General features: G+C 42.2%; 3 protein-coding genes across 3 annotated transcripts; 1 reads left to right on the top strand and 2 right to left on the bottom strand.

The window, feature by feature from the left end:
* Nucleotides 1-4,946: 4,946 nt before the first annotated feature.
* Nucleotides 4,947-6,900, bottom strand: EAF01_008049 (uncharacterized protein; the record flags this gene model as incomplete). The annotated part of the gene is made up of 3 exons (XM_038916305.1): nt 4,947-6,010; nt 6,075-6,600; nt 6,727-6,900. 3 exons carry the CDS (start codon nt 6,898-6,900, stop codon nt 4,947-4,949), a joined length of 1,764 nt encoding a protein of 587 aa, XP_038767667.1.
* A 1,078-nt stretch (nt 6,901-7,978) lies between these two features.
* EAF01_008048 (uncharacterized protein) lies at nt 7,979-9,485 on the bottom strand (the record flags this gene model as incomplete). The annotated part of the gene is made up of 3 exons (XM_038916304.1): nt 7,979-8,876; nt 9,112-9,244; nt 9,386-9,485. 3 exons carry the CDS (start codon nt 9,483-9,485, stop codon nt 7,979-7,981), a joined length of 1,131 nt encoding a protein of 376 aa, XP_038767666.1.
* Nucleotides 9,486-12,081: 2,596 nt separating this feature from the next.
* On the top strand, nt 12,082-17,758 carry EAF01_008047 (uncharacterized protein; the record flags this gene model as incomplete). The annotated part of the gene is made up of 6 exons (XM_038916303.1): nt 12,082-12,486; nt 12,611-12,659; nt 12,735-13,601; nt 13,729-13,823; nt 13,896-16,561; nt 16,609-17,758. 6 exons carry the CDS (start codon nt 12,082-12,084, stop codon nt 17,756-17,758), a joined length of 5,232 nt encoding a protein of 1,743 aa, XP_038767665.1.
* Nucleotides 17,759-18,286: the final 528 nt, after the last annotated feature.

Below are 18,286 nucleotides of genomic sequence, written 5' to 3'. Positions count from 1 at the left end.
AGTAGATTGTTGAAAAGTTCAACCAAAAAAATCTACAGGGAATCCTAGAGCCTATTATTGCTCTAAGCTTAGATTTATGACAGATTTATACTAGATTCATACAAATTTCATATTACAAAGCAGATATCTTATAGATAATCTGTAAAATAGGTAGGAGCTTCAATAGAGCACCTGCAGATCGCCTAAATTTTCAGCTTATGTTTGCGCAGCCTACGTATTTAAAACAATACTTAGATCTGGCGGAAATGGTAAGTATTGGGTCCTGGGTCATGTACTCGGTGTTCTGGATTTACTATGTTCTGGATTTACTAAATCCTCTCTCCAAAATCGTGCTTATTCGTCATTTCGGAATTTCCATATCAACTCAAATGACACAATCTGAACAAAGATATATACTCGAATTCCTGTATAGAATTCAAATTATATATCTTCAATATCCGGGGTCAGATAGATAGCTTTTGATGTTTATGATTTGATATACACCTGCTAGATCTTGGTCAGTATTCAATCAAATTGACAGCGGATAAGTATGTCAAACACTTGACTTGGCAGCTGGATTTACTTAGCTCACGGTCTCTTGTTACGGTCGATCCTTTAAATAATATTTTAACTAGTACTGCACGTCAACACAGAGCACGGGGCGGGACATTAGTGTATGCCCGTCGCGGTATGCTCCTGAAAGAAGAGAAAGCGGCTCAAAATGCATGCAGGGAAACGCTAAAGAGAGTCTTGGATTCAAGGGCTTGGAACTGCGGGATATAATGTGACGATTAACGTTATCATTGCAAATTTGAAAATTGGGAGATCATACATATGCATTCCCGCTTCATAAACAGTAACCGAGCAGGCCAACGATCTTGCTCATCAACTTGGGGTCGAATTAACCGAGCAAGGAGATGTTAAGGTCACAACTCCTTTTAACGAGACAAATGTAAGAGGGGCGTTTGCAACTGGAGATTGCGCATCAATGTTGAAGAATGTTGTAGGTGCTATGTATAGCGAGATTTATACTGGTGTTGATTTTGGGTCTCGGATTCCAGGGGAATATTAGACTTTTCAAATGACTCGGAATCGCTGTCCGGCTTCTGAATCTCTACTTTTACCCCCATATGCAGTTTGACTCTATTAGCAATCTTCCAGGCTAGAACTAAATCCCCGAAAACAACTTATTTGCTTTTTGTATCACAATGCATAATACAAGTTCCTCATTTAAACATTCCCTCGCCTTGATAGCAATGTAGATATAGTCTCTCTACATCGATATAATACCTTCAGCTACCAGCATTCTCCTCATGATTTAAGCGAGTTCCAATTAGGTAAGTGGGTGATATCATAGCTTTTCATGATTTGAATTCTTGCAACCGATGTTAGAGATAAATATAAAAGTTGTGATTAGTTTATAGCAAATATAAACAATCTAAACTCTCAGTATCAATGATTCTTCGCCCCTTCCACACCTACAACAACGATTCCTTCACTGATTCGCTTTGCTCAAAGTAAATAAGTATTATTATTCGCTTATACCAGTCATTAAGTACTCCTCGATAATATTGTCTACAAGGCCTTACAATTTATTCACATCTACTTCCTCAAGACCAATCCATTCCCAGAATAGCAAGCAGAAGCTACGTCGTTGAATCAGAAACGTAACAGTGATGTGGGGGAAATTGAACGAAGATTGACATTATTTGATTAAGCAACTGATATGACAACACGCGACATATGACTACCAGACAATACTGCCGATCGAACATCAAAGACAATCATTCCCAACTCACAGTTTCTACAAATGTGATTTTCTAAATCAATCACAGATTGATGTGCCAGATTTATATGATCTGATGATTTTATATGTCTAGAATGATGAATTTCTTTGTACCCACAACACGCGCCTGGAAATAATCTTAAAATCTTCATCTGACTGTCGCTCTCACGCTTTGAACTCGTGTTTCTTCCCTCGAAAAAATAATCATTATCCACCATCCACCATCCATAATTTTTCATTCACTATATTTTCGAAATCCGCAAATCCCACATACTGCTGACTCCTTAATGGCAGCTAATCAAAATCCTACCATAGAGAATTTTTCAATCCTTTCACTTTGTAATCTGGCCTGAAACTATTACGCATCAAGGCCTTTTAAAGAGCACCCAGGTATCGAGCTTCTGGGTTTGTTACTCGGTGTAGTAGATTGACAAAAGAAAGACGTGGATAATTTTATGAGGTTAGGAAAGGAATATGTAGAATCAGTTGTGAAAGGTCATGTCAGATAAAAACTTGTATACCTTTGTTGTCAAAAATCAATAACCTACCATCGATTACAAGAACGTTGTCGAAATTAGACGAGACGAGATATACAAATGATAACGCTAAAGCGAGAACCCAGATAATTAAAAAACACCCTCTTCAGATATTGTCAGCAAGCTGATCCGTGATAAATAAATCTTAGAGTGTACAACAACATCATATAATTTAATTTCTCCAGTCATGCCTATATGCTTACTACCTAGCCATTGGATTAAAGATGAAGTGTTTATAAACTAAGGAATCGATAATTTCTCAGTCAATTGTCAAATTTCTCTAGAGTAAATCTAACAATGCATCGCAAGCTCCATCTCAGTGCCATATTATTACTTTTCTCTTTCATTTACTTCCCCACCCCCTCCATCCGCGGAACTCTCGAAGAGAATATACGAAGGGTAAATCTCTCCGATTCTATTATCCTTGTAGATCTTGACCTATTGTTTTTTTTTTTCTCCCTATGTATATATAAGCTCCCAGCTTAACATTCTCAATATGACCAATCGAGGAAGTCAACAATCGGGTATCGAACCTAGACAAAGAGAAGAGTTGCGGAAATGGAAAGTTATGAATATTAATGTTTTCCTCAATCCGTAGTAGGGAACTTTATATTCAGACTTCTCAACTCATATTCTGTAGATAGCAGAGTAAATATTTGACGAGTTCCGGATATTTTGTTGTCTATTCAAGTACAGGACGATAATTGTTGTTACAATTGTTACAACCTCTTTGAACAACCTACCACTCATCTAAGTAGCTCATCTAAGTAGCTTTTTTCCTGTATCTTTTGAGTTTATCCTTAATAAATCGTTTGAGCTGAAAGGGGTAGGTGGGAGTAGAGACTGTGTGGAAGGAGCCCTAATGCTTCACCTGATGAGCCATCTCGCAACATTTTATGCCTTTATATTTTATCTCTGATCTCTGGTATAGATGACTTCTTTATACCTAACAATTGGAAATCTCATCCATAAAGTCCAGGAAGATCTATTGTATGGGGAGGGAGGATTGAGTGGATGCTGGGAGATCTCAGGTTTACACTCTTGATTCGCACATATTTTGGTATTTTACTTCTCAACCTGTTCTCTTCACTGTCTCATCACTCTCCCTCCCATCCAACTCCGCTCCCGATCTAGATCCACACATAATCTTCTCATGCCCTGCCCCCTATGACCCTCATAATATCCTCTCTAGACTCTCTATAAACCCCTGTACCTACTCCCCTTACAGCCCCAAATTTAGATACAGTAGATAACCATGATGCCGAGGAGCTGCGCGTCACAACCAACTCATGTATCGAATTCGTTTTCATGACCTCTAGAATTATAATCTTGCTTCAATTTCAGATTCAAAAGTTTAGACGAATCGAGAAAGAGAAGAATGAAGATGAGGAGCAAGAGGATTATTGCTATCGTCTTGTTCCTCATATCAAACTCTTGTGGCTGTTGATTCATCGTATTTATCATCACCGAACTTCATTCATCGTCAATGATTGATTAGTTTCCATCAAGATTCGCGACAGCAGATAAACACTCACACATTCTCCCCCTCCATATTTCACCACAGAGTACCGGTACCTCCAAACTCCACTCACCTTCCAATAGAAAACTGCAATGAGAGATCTTGCCTTCAAGCCGTATTTTTTCGAAGATTTTTATTATCTTACCTTTCCAGAATTGATGATGTTGAAGATATTCATACCTTTATACCCTTACTCCAGTATCTATGAAGCTGGGTAGATTGGCATAAAAGTAAAGAAAATCCAGGTGAATAGAGTAGAACGCGCGGGGGGTATGAGTATATCATGGATATGTACTCATCTTTCTCTTTTCCATCTATTCTCACACTTTCAAGGTTACCTTACCCTGTTTACCATCACCCCCACTCACCCCTCGCTACCCCTCGCTACCCCTCCCACATTCCCTGCGATCACACCTCTCATCTCACCTCATCTTACCTCTCACCAACCCTCGTCCTTTAAACCCATCGCCGTCCACTCTATAGATCCCCGTCATACCACCACCCCCACCAGTAGTCATATCCAACAGCGAACCAAGGAATCGCTCTCAAATACATTCTCATTCTCATTCTCATTCTCATCAAGTTCTGACTTACAACTCGTCAGGGCGTGAGCCGTGAGGCACATAGCACAAGGTATTGAGGGGATAACCATTTACTGCAACGATTTTGATCAATGACATTACTAACATCCGTAAATAAACGATGGTAGGTTAACAGTGTAACATATCACCCAACTTATCGACGATAATTGTGACGAGCTAAAAACACCTTTCCTTTCCATCTCTCTATCTTCTGTCAAAATTCAATTCGATTCAAGATATTCAAATCCTAGTTTTGTGCATCTAACTTAGTAAAGATTCACAAAATCGGATTCTTAAACGATGACTGTTCCATGAGTCTTCTGACATACCTAATTCAGCATCGATCTTGAGGTTACCGAAAATTTCATACCATAAAATAATTCGGATATTTACTGCAATTTTCTGTTGATTCCGATTTCTAGAATTTTAGTCACTATCAACTGTCATTTGTGAAGGAATAATATCCGAAGAAAGAATTCATCTTGCATTATTCATCCTCTCTCTCCTAAAACAGTATGTAAGACATTAACCCTTTCCCCTCAAAATCAAATACCATAAACACCCAAAGAATGTTCATTAATATACGCAATTCCCTCCTTCCTGTACGTATCATGTTCAGTATAACTACCCGTAACATTAAACACCAAGTTCTTCTCCGCTTCCGTTGTGTTACCCGCATAATTCGGCCAGCTCACTCCAGTCTCTGCATTTGGAACCCCATTAGCAATAAATCCTACCCATCTCCGACTCATTTCTTGCGCCAAGTCAAAGTATCCCTGGGTAACATTCGCGAAGGGATTGACCGCGACTAAAGTATCATATCCAAGTCCTTGAGTGTTATTGAAAACAAATGCTACCTCTTGGAAATGGGTCGATCCAGTAGAAGGTGGTACACCATTTACAAGGACATCGAATCTATAGGTATAGACAGGCACACCGAATTTAGTCCAAGAATGGGCGGTAAGACGTCGAGGAGCTTGCAAGATGACATCTCCCATATAAGCGCAAACACGACGGAATTGAAGACCAACTTTTGCCGTTAATGGATTTTCAGGTGTGTAAAGGTCGGGATACATATCGAGACTTGGGATTCCGACGCTTTGATCATTAGGATAGAGTTTCTGGATCTCCAAATTGGCATCGGAGCCGGTAAGCAATCCGGTGCTGTTTAGTAAGTCTGAGAATTCGAAGTCGGTGTTGACTCCGGTACCATTGGGCCCATAGCCAGAACCAAAGGCAGTTCCTTCATCAGTATTTGTACCGATGAGATATGGAACTCTGACGAAATTTCCAGAGGAAAGTTGTTTGCTGGGATAATCGGCGATGAAATCATTATCGATATATGAGGAGAAAGGACCGATGCCACCAGCAGTTATATTAAGTGCTGCATTCAGCTCCGAAAATGGGAGTCTACGGAGACATTCCAAGGAATCTGTAGAGGTAGTGTTGAGACCGAGAAGATATGCGCAAGTTGTGTTTGCGACGAGAGATGTGAAGAGTTTTTGGGGTGTTGTGGAATTATAGATATCGGGGTAACTAGTTGGGAAAAAGAGAACTGCTGGACCACCTGATTCAGAAATTGCGCCGCGGAATAAACCATCATCTCGTCCTATCTACGGTTAAGTAATGCCTAAATGGAAGAGAGGATTCGAGGAACAAATAGAGTAACAAACCATTGTAAGCTAAAACTTGGGCGCCAACACTAGCAGCTCCCGCACTTTCACCCCAGATAGTAACCTTATCTTTATCTCCTCCAAAAGATCCAATATTCTCATTAACCCATTGTAAAGCCAATCTTTGATCTCTGAAACCTAAATTTGTATTTCCCGTTTCTAACATCTCACTACCACCCAAAAAGCCCCACCCAGAGAGTCTATATTGGATTGAGACACCGATCATAGGTGTACCCATATCTACACTGTTCTGAACAATGAAGGATAGATTGTAACGAGCGTCGCTAGTGCCACCTTCGAGGAAACCACCACCATGGATCCAGAAGGCAACAGGTAGCGATGCATTGGGCGAAACGGATGATGGACGAATTACGTTCAAGTAAAGACAATCTTCATCAGTTACTTGTTCGAAATCATCTGATCCGTATCCTACACAGAATGGAGGATATTCTGTTGCTGATTTGGAAGTTGTCCATGATTCATTCAGGCTTTGAGGTACACGGAAACGGAGGTCATTTATTGGTGGCTAGAGGTGTGAGCGTTAGGCAGGTGTAAGGAAGAGAAAGGTGAGAAGGGGGATAGGGAGAGGGAGAAGAGAAAGAGGAAGAAGGGTAGAGAGAAGCAAGTATAAGAAAGATAAATTATGACTAACCTGAGCATATGGAATTCCAAGAAAGAAATCTTGATTATAGTAACTGTTGTGCAGTCCCGTGTATGAACCATTCTTGACCGTAACACTAGGTGCCGTCGAACGAATTGTAGGAATCGCCGAAACCAAAGGAGCGTAAAGGGAAAGGACGGGTATGAGATCTCGATGAAGAAACATGATGAAAGAGGCGAAAGTCAAGAGAAGAAGGAACTTGATGGGGAAGAGCTGCATCAGTGACAGTGGAATGATTGTGTATTTGTACTTTTCTCGCAAACGCTCTCTCCATTCTTGAGTATGGATAGTTCCTTAGCTATCTTGATTGTCATCCATGCCTATATCAAAAAGTCATAGGTAATACGGTATGCGAATGGTAAACGGACGTCTAGATGGATTTGATCTCTCATTGGATAACATGAGAAAAGGTTCCACTAATTGTTTGAATTGATGGAGTACATGAATAAGTGCCGAGGATTTACCTTGTGTGTTTGACTGGTGGGGTGCAGGTGAGGATGGATGAAGGTGGCTTGTGAGTGGTTGAGTGATGCGAAGAAGGATGGGGTTGGGGTACAGAAATCATGCAGCATTCCCCGAAATACCCTGAAGATACCCTGAAAATACCCCGAAAATTGGCGGACAGCGGGGTAAAGAGAGATGTGTGGAGATGCGGACTTGAATCGGCAATTCTCAAGTTTTCAGACGGGAGTGAAAAAGAAGATGGCCTGGATAGGAATTGAGAATGAAGCCTATTCTGGCGCTGGCTGGATGGTTGGATGGTTGGAAGGAAAACCCAAAATAGATGGGCAATGGTTCTTATTAGGTTCAACCTCGGGGAATGGACCTACAGCATGCATGATTTTGTTACTGGGTGGTGAGTGTGAGGCTGTGAGCACTGAGACCTGAGACCTGAGTACCTAGGTCGGTAAGTAAAGTGGTATCATACAAACCAAGTCAAGTGTCAGTGTCATGGTGGGGTCAGAAATGGAGACGCTTGGGTCGTCGAGAACAAAACACTATTCCTTTGCCGACGGGGTACCGAATGCAGCAAAATCCCTCTATAAGGATATCATACTTGGCCATCTTTCTTCAAGGATATGAAGAGATATACAATAGCGTTATCAATACGCTCCGTCAGAAAAATTACAAATCGACCAATGAGAGTGGATTGTTCTGATAGAGAGGTTCTACCATCATCGATAATGGATAACACCCAAATTCCAATAGACAATGTATTAATGATGATAGTTGATATCAGATATCAGATAAAGTATCGGAGTCGTCGAGTTCGAGATAATCCATGAAACCATTCTCCTCTCGGCGGTCGACATCTTGTGCAAGGAATTCGTCTGCGTCGAAGTACATCTTCCACTTCCTCTTCTTTCTCCTCTTCTTCTTCTTCCTCCTCATCATCCTCAGCTTCCACAATTGTCTGAGATGTTGCAATACCCTTTCCCTTCTTTACTCTTTTTGGTTTCAATAATTTCTCCACAACTTTTTGACCTCTCGTTCGAAGAGATAATTCCTTCACCACATCATTCCATCGAACTTCCATCTGACAACCAGGACACATCCCTTTAACAGGAACCAATTCTTCACTCGATTGCTCATCCTTCTCGCCCTGAAGAAAGTGTTGACTCAAGCATGTCAAGTGAGTGATAGAATTACAATCGGTATTCGGACAAATGGTGTAGAGACCCGACTTGTGTTGAAGGTCTCGGTCGCAAATATCGCACGATTCTTTCATATCAGAATGAAAGATTCGTTCCCCTTTCTCCAAATGCGATTTGGTGTCTTCATAAGCTACCTTCAAAGCTTCAATTCCATAGGATCGATCCCTGGTTTTACCATCCTCATCATTTACTTCTGGTTCCGCGGATGGAAAATCTGTAATGATAGGCAAAGTATCCCTCAAAGATCCAGTTGCCGCTTTCGACCATTTAAGCCAAGCTTTATGAACATCCGGTGCAAAGAATCTTACTTCTAATGGCCATCGTGAAAATGATGGAACACTGAGTAAAATATGTAAGTTTGATAGGAGTGATTGAAGGGAATGTCGAGGTCTTTTTGGGTGACCCGATCGTTTCTTTTGCGTTGCATGTGAGATTCTTGATGATGGGGGGATATGAAGAGTTATGTGTGGATTTTGCCAGGCCCATCTGCTCGAGGTTAGTAGGCGGAAGATACATGTTGAGGAGAAGCATGGTGAGAATTATTGAATGAAGAGATATTATACATGAAGGGAAGGAAAATCGACCGAGGTAATATCACGAAGGGGTATCTATAAATTTATATAAATATGTGCATCGAGATGTTTCAAGTGCGGAAACATCAAGTCTGTCTCAAGAAAACTCACGTGAAGAAAGATATCTTGTTACATATCATGAAACTTACTCAAATTGTAGAGCGGCAATGGAAGTAGGAAACCCAGCAACGATACAAGTCATTTCCCATGGTCTTAAATTACCTCGACGTGTCCTCACAGCACCACCCTTGGCCAATCCATTGTGTTGTCGAAGTCGCCTGACTATTTTTTCGTGGGTTGAAATGTCAGAAAATATAAGCTCGCGCACTCTTTTGGTATGCAATGAATGTTATGGTTACATCTGTTTATTGTATGTGGTCATGGATTGGAGACTTGGAAGATTTTGAATAACCTCGAACTTACCTGGGTTTGGAGTGGAACCCACATATAAAGCACTTTGTCGGAGAGTTGAACGAAGAAGGTAACAACAATACAATGAAGGAATTGGACGATCGATAGCCATTGGTGGGGGAAGAAAATGAAGATATACTGAGAAAGATGTACGTCTTTTCGACACTTTTCTTTGTTTTTCTTTGTTTTCTTTGTTTTCTCCAGACGTCTTTCTGGACCTAATTGCCACGCCACTTATATCATTCCCTACGGACGATGAATAAATTTGACGATATGGGTACTCGGTGGAAAGGCCAATGTGACGGGAGTACGGGGTCAATTCCCCAATTCCTGGTAGTTCTATGCGGATGGTATCAAGGAATGTAGACTTGATGCGTTGTGTTGATATGATGTGTGTGTGGTGTGTGGTGTGTGGTGTGTGGTGTGTGGTGTATGGTGTGTGCTGTGTGGTGCGTGGTGTTTAAGGTTATTACTTGCAATCAGTAAACCCAATACCGTCGTACGTACTCTAGACCATCAAGTCAGCATCATCCCTCGAACAATGAATGGAATTGGAAAAGCGCTAGAACCGCATATTTGGGAACACACATCAATATATCAGATGAAAAAAACGTGATGGGATGGGAGGGTACGGTAATCAAAACGACCTTCCTGATCGAATTGATTCATGATAAATAACAGTATGTAGTAGCATTGATTCTGACCACTTTGAAGCATCGAGAGGTACCCAAGCCAGGTACGGTACTCAGGTATTACACCAGGTACCAATACGTACTAGGTAAGCAAGGCCATATCGATTGTACTGTACTCGTACTCTGTATATCTCAACTTGCATAAATGATTTCATACAGACGGGAGGAGTACTTATCGCTCGGTGTCTAGGGATTGATAAGGCAAGGCAAGGGCAGGGAGATCAGATCAGATCAGATCACAAGTCCATCAGTGAACCGGCCAGTTACTCAATCAACCTCGAGTCAGTCAATTATTAGTCACTCTAGAGAGAAGTACTCACTCACTCACTCACTCACTAGCAGTCTTGTAGTCTCATAGTTCCTGCTCATTACTACTTACCCAAGCCGCCAGTCTCCCACTCATCACTCACTCACTCACTAGCAGTCTTGTAGTCTCAGAGTTCCTACTCCAAGAATTGACTTTACAAGCTGCAAAGCCACTGATCCACTTATCCCGGTATAATAAATCTAACACATCTTTTATGAATTTGGATCTCATCAGCGTCCCGAGCTAAACGCTTTTCGTCATTTATCAACGTCAAATGATTTTCATTGGCTGATGAAACGGCATCTGGCCTGAGGTTGCAAACTGACCCCATGCAATATAAATCGCATAAGGAAACTTTCGAATTATCAATAGGTGGAGGGAAGGGTGGGTAATCAATTGACACGGACGGGAGAACGGGGGGAATGTCAATGTGAATTGTAAAGTGGATGAAAATGGAGGAGAGGAATGAAAAAGAATAGGGAAATTTATTATATGAATTGAGTGAGGGTTACCGATTCCAATCAATATATTATCATATTTCCTTTCCATCTAACTTGTACTGTACATCAATTTGTGATCCTTATCCTCGCCCGTATCCACACCTTCACACTCACACACAGACGCAAGGATAATTGAAATCATTCATGCTAAAAGAAATAGGAACAGACACCAGTTCGTATACCGGTCGAGTGGACGCTCACCTCTCACTGTACACTGTACACTGGTACAAATAGAATGATAGAACGTGAATCCATGTTGCCCATCTGACAATTCAATTCACCCACCAACAAACAACACCTAACCTTACTGTAACCACTCTTTGAGAAAATCGTCAAGTTACTGCGCCGTACCGTTTCCATACAGCAAGACATACCTACCTAGATAAACCAACCCATTTTCCTCTCATCTTCTCCACATTTATATTATAAAAATCCCATTTGATGTACGGACGGAACATGTGTGAAGGGTTTCCTTAGCGGCTTACCCGGATCTCACTCTCTCACACTCTCTCTCTCACTCTCTCTCTCTCCCTCTCGTGAGTCGTGACCGTTCTATCCGCCCTCCACCATTCTAAAAGTCCCAATCCTCCACATCAATATCACAATATCACATCCACACCCACATCCACACCCGCACCAAAATCCACATACTTCAGTACTCGAACGGCATACAAACCAACCTCACTCAATCTCATTCTCTCCCTCATACACAAGACTTCACATCTTTCAACCAAGATAATTAATACGCCCTTCACTTGGTACCGACGTACCTACCTTTGTCTACCACCTTCGTTAACCGCACATTCAATTCACCCTTTGATAGCCATACGAGGGCAATCAAGAAGTGATAAATGATAAACCTTTTATTACTTGAATTCCGAACCAGACTATTTTAGTTTATTAACCTCAGGTTCTTGATATGCGTTTGCATTGATTAGTTTGATATCGGCAACCAGACACCACAAACTACACCGTACCATCATCTTACACTTCCTTTCTTTCCATCTGCCTTACCAGCCCGGTACGAGGGGAACGATCTTCCACGATTCTTTCACGTAACCATCACAACGATTGGTACGCCCAATATCATTTCACCATTTGAATTCAATGTCGAAAATTTAACTTTCGTCTTCATTTTCGCGATCATCATCTACCTGCGACCATTGTACCTGTCTGCCTACTACCCCTTTGGTGGATTCAATCGCCAATATGGTTCAGGTACCCATGAATACAACGGCTTCGAGCTCGACCATGAGAGCCTCGCCATCCATCGGTACACCAAATGGCAACGCAGGTTCCAATCGAGGAAAATCAAATGGAAATGGCAATGCTTTCAATCCAGCTGCAGCGCCTACAGCTTTGAGTGCTATGATCTCTCCACCTTTGGATTTGACCAGCGTAGAGAGGAGGGGACAGCCGACGGCCAGCCGAGAAAATCCAAAAAAGATGCGGCCTCATGGTTTAGAAGAAGCACCAACCTATAGACCAACGGCAGAAGAATTCAAAGATCCCTATGCATACATTCGAAGTATTGCGCCTGAAGCTCGAAAGTATGGTATTTGTAAAGTTATTCCACCAGATTCATGGAAACCAGAGTTTGCGATCGACACCGAGGTATGTTTTCACCACCACTTATTATTCATTGCAATCGCAATCACACAATTACTTTGCGAATCTGCGACTCGCACTATTTGGTCACAACATAAAACATTTGCATATCTATTCTAACGATTCATAGCGTTTTCACTTTCGCACGCGCAAACAAGAATTAAATTCGGTTGAAGGCAGTAAGTTCAATCGCAACCTCCATCCCTGACCCGGTCCTGTAAACACCACCCATTTCCACTACTAACTACGTTTAGGCACACGAGCGAATCTTACATATCTCGATCAACTTGCTAAGTTCCATAAACAACATGGCACAAATCTCAATCGGTTTCCTAGTGTCGATAAACGACCTCTCGACTTGTACAAACTTAAGAAGGCCGTTGATACCAGAGGCGGATTTGAGAAAGTCTGCAAACTTAAGAAATGGGCGGAGATCGGGAGAGATTTGGGATACAGTGGGAAGATAATGTCCTCGTTATCGACGTCATTGAAGAACTCATATCAAAGATGGTTGCATCCTTACGAAGAATACCTACGATTGGCCAAACCAGGAGTACATCAACAACTAGAGTATGAATACGGAGGGCCACTGACACCATCTCCTGCAAACTCGCCGATGAAGAGATCAGTACAACATACACCATCGAGTCTGAGGGGCGAATCTCCTGCGATGCGCGCATCGGATGCTTTGAACACAAGTGTAATGAAGGAGGAATTTGAAAAGAGCATGAAGAATATTCCGATGTTAGATGCTCCGGTTGTACCAAAATCACAAGCTACATCTGGTTTTACTCCGGTCAACGCTGGCGGTTTTACAGCTGTCAACTCTACGCCTACACCTTCATCATTTACACCTGTCAATAATATTCGCCGTGAACGAGAGTCAAGCGCCAGTTTTCCACCAACGCCAAGAAGAGCATTCGATAGTCCGATTTCATCGGCTAAAAACACCCCCGAGTATAAACCATCTGCACTTAGTTCAGCTCCTGTGTTGAATGGTTTTACTTCTAATCCATTACTCAAGAGACAGTTAAGTCATGAAAGTTTGGATTCGGGTAAGACAAGTCAACCACCGGAAGATTCAGACAATGGCGGAAGACGCAGCAAACGACTTAAGAAAGGTAGAGTAACATTTTTCATATTCATCATGCATCGAGCAAATGCACCATGGTAACATTGTAAGGTTTAAATTAGAAACCTTGATGTATCATTGGTGGTCAAGGTTCCCGGCTAACAATACCCCTGCAGATGCTGTACCAACTGTGGCTGGATCACATATGACCCAATTTCGACCAACACCACCTAGAAATCCAGGAGAACGTGGATCCTCAACACCTGGGGAGGTCAGTAGTGATTCTTCTTTATCCTCTATCTCCTCTACCATTTATTCGGACACATACTTAGATTCATATCAGAAATGTGAAACTTGCGGCAAGGGTGATGATGCTGATAAAATCTTGATTTGTGAATCATGCGATTATGGTCATCATATGCAATGTCTTGATCCTCCCGTTACTCATAAGCCAGATTTTGATTGGCATTGTCCTAGATGCCTAGTCGGCGATGGTCAATTTGGATTCGAAGAAGGGGGGATCTACTCACTAAAGCAGTTTCAAGAAAAGGCGGCAGATTTCAAGGAAGGATACTTCCAAAACAAAATGCCATTTGATCCCGTTCTCAATTGCCCTCGACCAGTTACCGAAGATGACATTGAAAGAGAATTCTGGAGATTGGTTGCAAGCCTAGAAGAAACTGTTGAGGTTGAATACGGTGCTGATATTCATTCAACTACACACGGAAGTGGTTTTCCAACTCTCGAGAGACAACCACAAAATCCTTACTCCACCGACCCCTGGAATTTAACGAATATGCCACTTCATGGAGAATCCCTATTCAGACATATCAAATCGGATATCTCCGGTATGACTGTACCATGGTTGTACGTTGGAATGATCTTTTCGACTTTTTGCTGGCACAATGAGGATCACTACGCATATTCCGCAAACTATCAACATTTTGGATCCACAAAGACTTGGTACGGAATTCCAGGAGAAGATGCCGAGAAATTCGAAGACGCCATGCGGGAAGCTGTGCCCGAATTGTTTGAAACACAACCTGACTTATTGTTTCAATTGGTTACACTATTAACCCCAGAACAGTTGAAGAAAGCAGGCGTTAGAGTGTTTGCTTTGGATCAAAGAGCTGGTCAATTTGTCATCACATTCCCCCAAGCATACCATGCTGGATTTAACCATGGTTTTAATTTCAATGAAGCCGTTAATTTCGCACCCACAGACTGGGAACCATTCGGGGATTCTGGGGTTGAACGCCTCCAACAGTTCAGACGACAGCCATGCTTTTCCCACGATGAACTTTTATGGACTGCAGCTGAAGGTGCAGCAACTGGTGGTGTTACCATCCAGACCGCCAAATGGCTAGCCCCTGCCCTTGGACGACTTCGCGATCGAGAGGTTTCACAAAGAAAAGATTTCATTGATAAACACAAGGAAGATGGTCACACTTGTGTCATTACTGATGTCATTGAAGGTGCTGGTCCCAGGTGTCATATTGGTTTTCAGATCGATGAAGAAGATGTACCAGAGGAAGAGTATCAATGCACTCACTGCAAAGCTTATGCGTATATCTCAAGGTTCAAGTGCAACCAGAGTGGCAAGGTGTTGTGTCTTCTCCATGCGGGGACTTACGAATGTTGCGATGTTACAGAAGCAGAAAGATTTGCGGGTACTGACCATACTCTTCATTACCGTCGTACAGAAGAAGCAATCTCAACTATGCACCAAAAGGTCGCTGATAAAGCAGGTCTGCCTGAAATCTGGGAAGAAAAAGTGGAAAAGTTTCTCGAAGAAGATGCAACTCCATCATTGAAAACTTTACGGACCCTCTTGAATGAAGGAGAGCGCATTCCGTATGACTTGCCATCCCTCCCTTCACTCAAGAAATTTGTTGATCGTTGTAACGAATGGGTGGAAGAAGCAACAAATTACACCGTTCGAAAGCAGCAGAACCGGCGAAAGAACGAAAAAGCTTGGCGTAAAGGCAGTAGAGCCGCAGAAATGGAAGAAAGAGACCGTGAATTAAGGAAATTCGATAACGTTGTCAAGTTATTGAAAGATGCGGATAGAATTGGCTTCCATTGCCCAGAGGTTGATCAACTACGAGAGCGAGCGGATGCCATCACAAAGTTCCAGACCGATGCCAGAGCGGCTTTAGCCCACCCAAGTTCACGTCGTACGACTGAGTTTGAAGAACTTCTAGAAGTTGGACGAGGATTCAATGTCGACATGGTCGAGATTGATAAGCTTGAGAAGGAAGTTCAACAAATGAAGTGGAATGACCGAGCCCGTGATAACCGCGGAATTTTCCTCTCTTTGAAGGAAGTTAGCGATATCATTGACGAAGCTACAAAACTTCAAGTATCGGACTATAACGATTACTTGAGCTATTACAAGGAACAGAAAATCGCCGGTATGAATTGGGAAATAAAAGCCAAAGAAGTTATTGGGGCAGAGACTGTTCACTATCCACAATTGGAGGCTTTGTCTCAACAAGCTCAGGCTGCATCGTTACCTGTCTCTCAAGAAACATTGGCCAAGGTTGATCAAATTCTGAACAAGCATCGAGAAGTTCATAAACAGATCGTATCGTTATATGACCGTTGTAGGGATCCCGATTTCATGAAACGTCCCGCCTATGCAGAGGTCGCCCTTCTTCAAAAGGAACTCCAAGGATTGGGTAGCAAACCAAGTGGTACTCTTGATTTGGAAAAGGAAATCAAGCGACATGAGGATTGGATGCGAGAAGGGAAGAAACTCTTCGGCAAGGCAAATGCCCCTCTACATATTCTTAAACAACACATGGAATATGTTATGGAACGCAATGTGGATTGCTTCGATATCAGTCAGGATAAACCACGACTTCCGGCTGAACCATTATCTCGCGAACCTTCTCCTTCAAATGATAAATTACACAGTTGGGAGGATCCAAGATTTCGGGAAGTATTCTGTATTTGTCGAAGAGTTGAAGCCGGTATGATGATTGAGTGTGAGCTCTGTCATGAATGGTCAGTTATTCATCTCTTTTTCCTGGGGACTTGCTAATTCAAAATAGGTACCATGGCAAATGCTTAAAGATTGCTCGTGGTAAAGTTAAGGATGATGATAAATATACTTGCCCAATCTGTGATTGGCGTGTGAAAATCCCTCGCGATGCGGCTAGACCAAAGCTTGAAGATCTACAAACGTGGCAAGATAAGATTCCGTCATTACCATTTCAGCCCGATGAAGAGGCTATCCTCGAATCAATCATCAACAATGCTCAGGAATTTCGAAATCATATTGCACCGTATTGCAATCCAGTCATGTCAACAGCAGACGAATCCGAAACCCAACGATTCTATTTACGAAAAATTGAAGGTTCAGAAATCCTGCTTGCCTATGAAACCAACTTCTTCAGACAAGAACTTCACAAATGGTCACCAGTCGCGCCAGATCCTCCACCAGTACTTGAATCTTCCAAATCAACACGAAAACCCAGGCCAACGAAACTTCAAAAGTTGATGGCACAACATGGAGTTAATGACCCCGAAGCTTTACCACAAAATTTGAGAACCAAACCTCATAATTTCAAAAGAAAGAGTAGTGAGCCTAGTGGAAGTCGCCCAATGCCTTTGCAGCCTGCTCCAGGAAGATCACAACCTGGAACCCCTACTACTCATAGTTTTGGAACTAGTTCTGGGCCAGGCATGCCAAGTATGGGTTCACATGGTCCAATTCTGAGTGGTCTCCCAAGTGCTCATGATCATGCGCATCCTTATGCATCTTATAGCCATGATCCGTATACTAGCATGGCGGCTTCGACAAATCCATCTCCAGCTTTCGCACCACATGCTTATCTGAATGCAAACGGCACCCCTACATTCGGTCATGCATCTCCTCAACAACCAAATATTTTCAGCGAGGCAGGATTGTCAAGGATGGATCCTTCTGTTTCACTCCATAGTCCAATGCGAGATAACTTTGTAATGGGCGTAAGTACTGTTGGTCATACTCCTCTAGGTGTCACGGCTGGTGAAGACAAACTTTTGGGAGATAGGATGTTTGAACAACTCACGAATGTTAGTGGAGATGAGGAGCCGATCGGGAATAAAGAGACAACTTCGATTGATAGGAAACCGATAGATGATGATAAAGATTCAGCCGACGCGACCAAATGGGATGTGGAAAACAATAATATCGAGTTATTCTTTGACGCACCTTGATTAGTGCAATGGTTGGTCATTTGCGGCATTTGCAATCACACAAAAAGTCATATAGGATTGATGACTAGCGAAAGAAAATATAGAAATGGCATAGGAGGTCGGCTGGTAGCATACATAAGGTGTTTACTTCCCTAGGATGTTTGCTTTATGAATTCAAGGCGTTTGTCATGGGATCGGGTTCCAAATTCCGATTCTCCTTACGATGTATTATTTTACGAGTTGATTTCTTGTCTTCACATTTCATGCATGAATTAATGGATCAAGCGTCGAAATGCCTTTGGTTTGGGTTTGCTATTGTGTCTAGGTCTCCAAGTTTACACAACACTGAGATAGATGAGGGTTGAGGACATCGCGTACATACATTTGGGTTTATATTCACAACGCAATGGGTGGATTTATGGTGGGGGATTGCTATATTTGCTTTATTTTTTTTGGTGGGTGGTACTGTGAGGCGAAAATGGGCATGCGGGAACCGGCCGAGTCTCGGAGGGGAGCATTTTTGGGTTAACAGCGATAGCTCGCTTTGGC

This window comes from Botrytis porri (genome assembly GCF_014898465.1).
Source record: "Botrytis porri strain MUCL 3234 chromosome Unknown BPOR_011, whole genome shotgun sequence".
Taxonomy (NCBI): Eukaryota; Fungi; Ascomycota; class Leotiomycetes; order Helotiales; family Sclerotiniaceae; genus Botrytis; species Botrytis porri.
The sequence above is the reverse complement of the archived record's forward strand: the minus strand, read 5'-3'. Positions and strand labels throughout refer to the sequence as shown.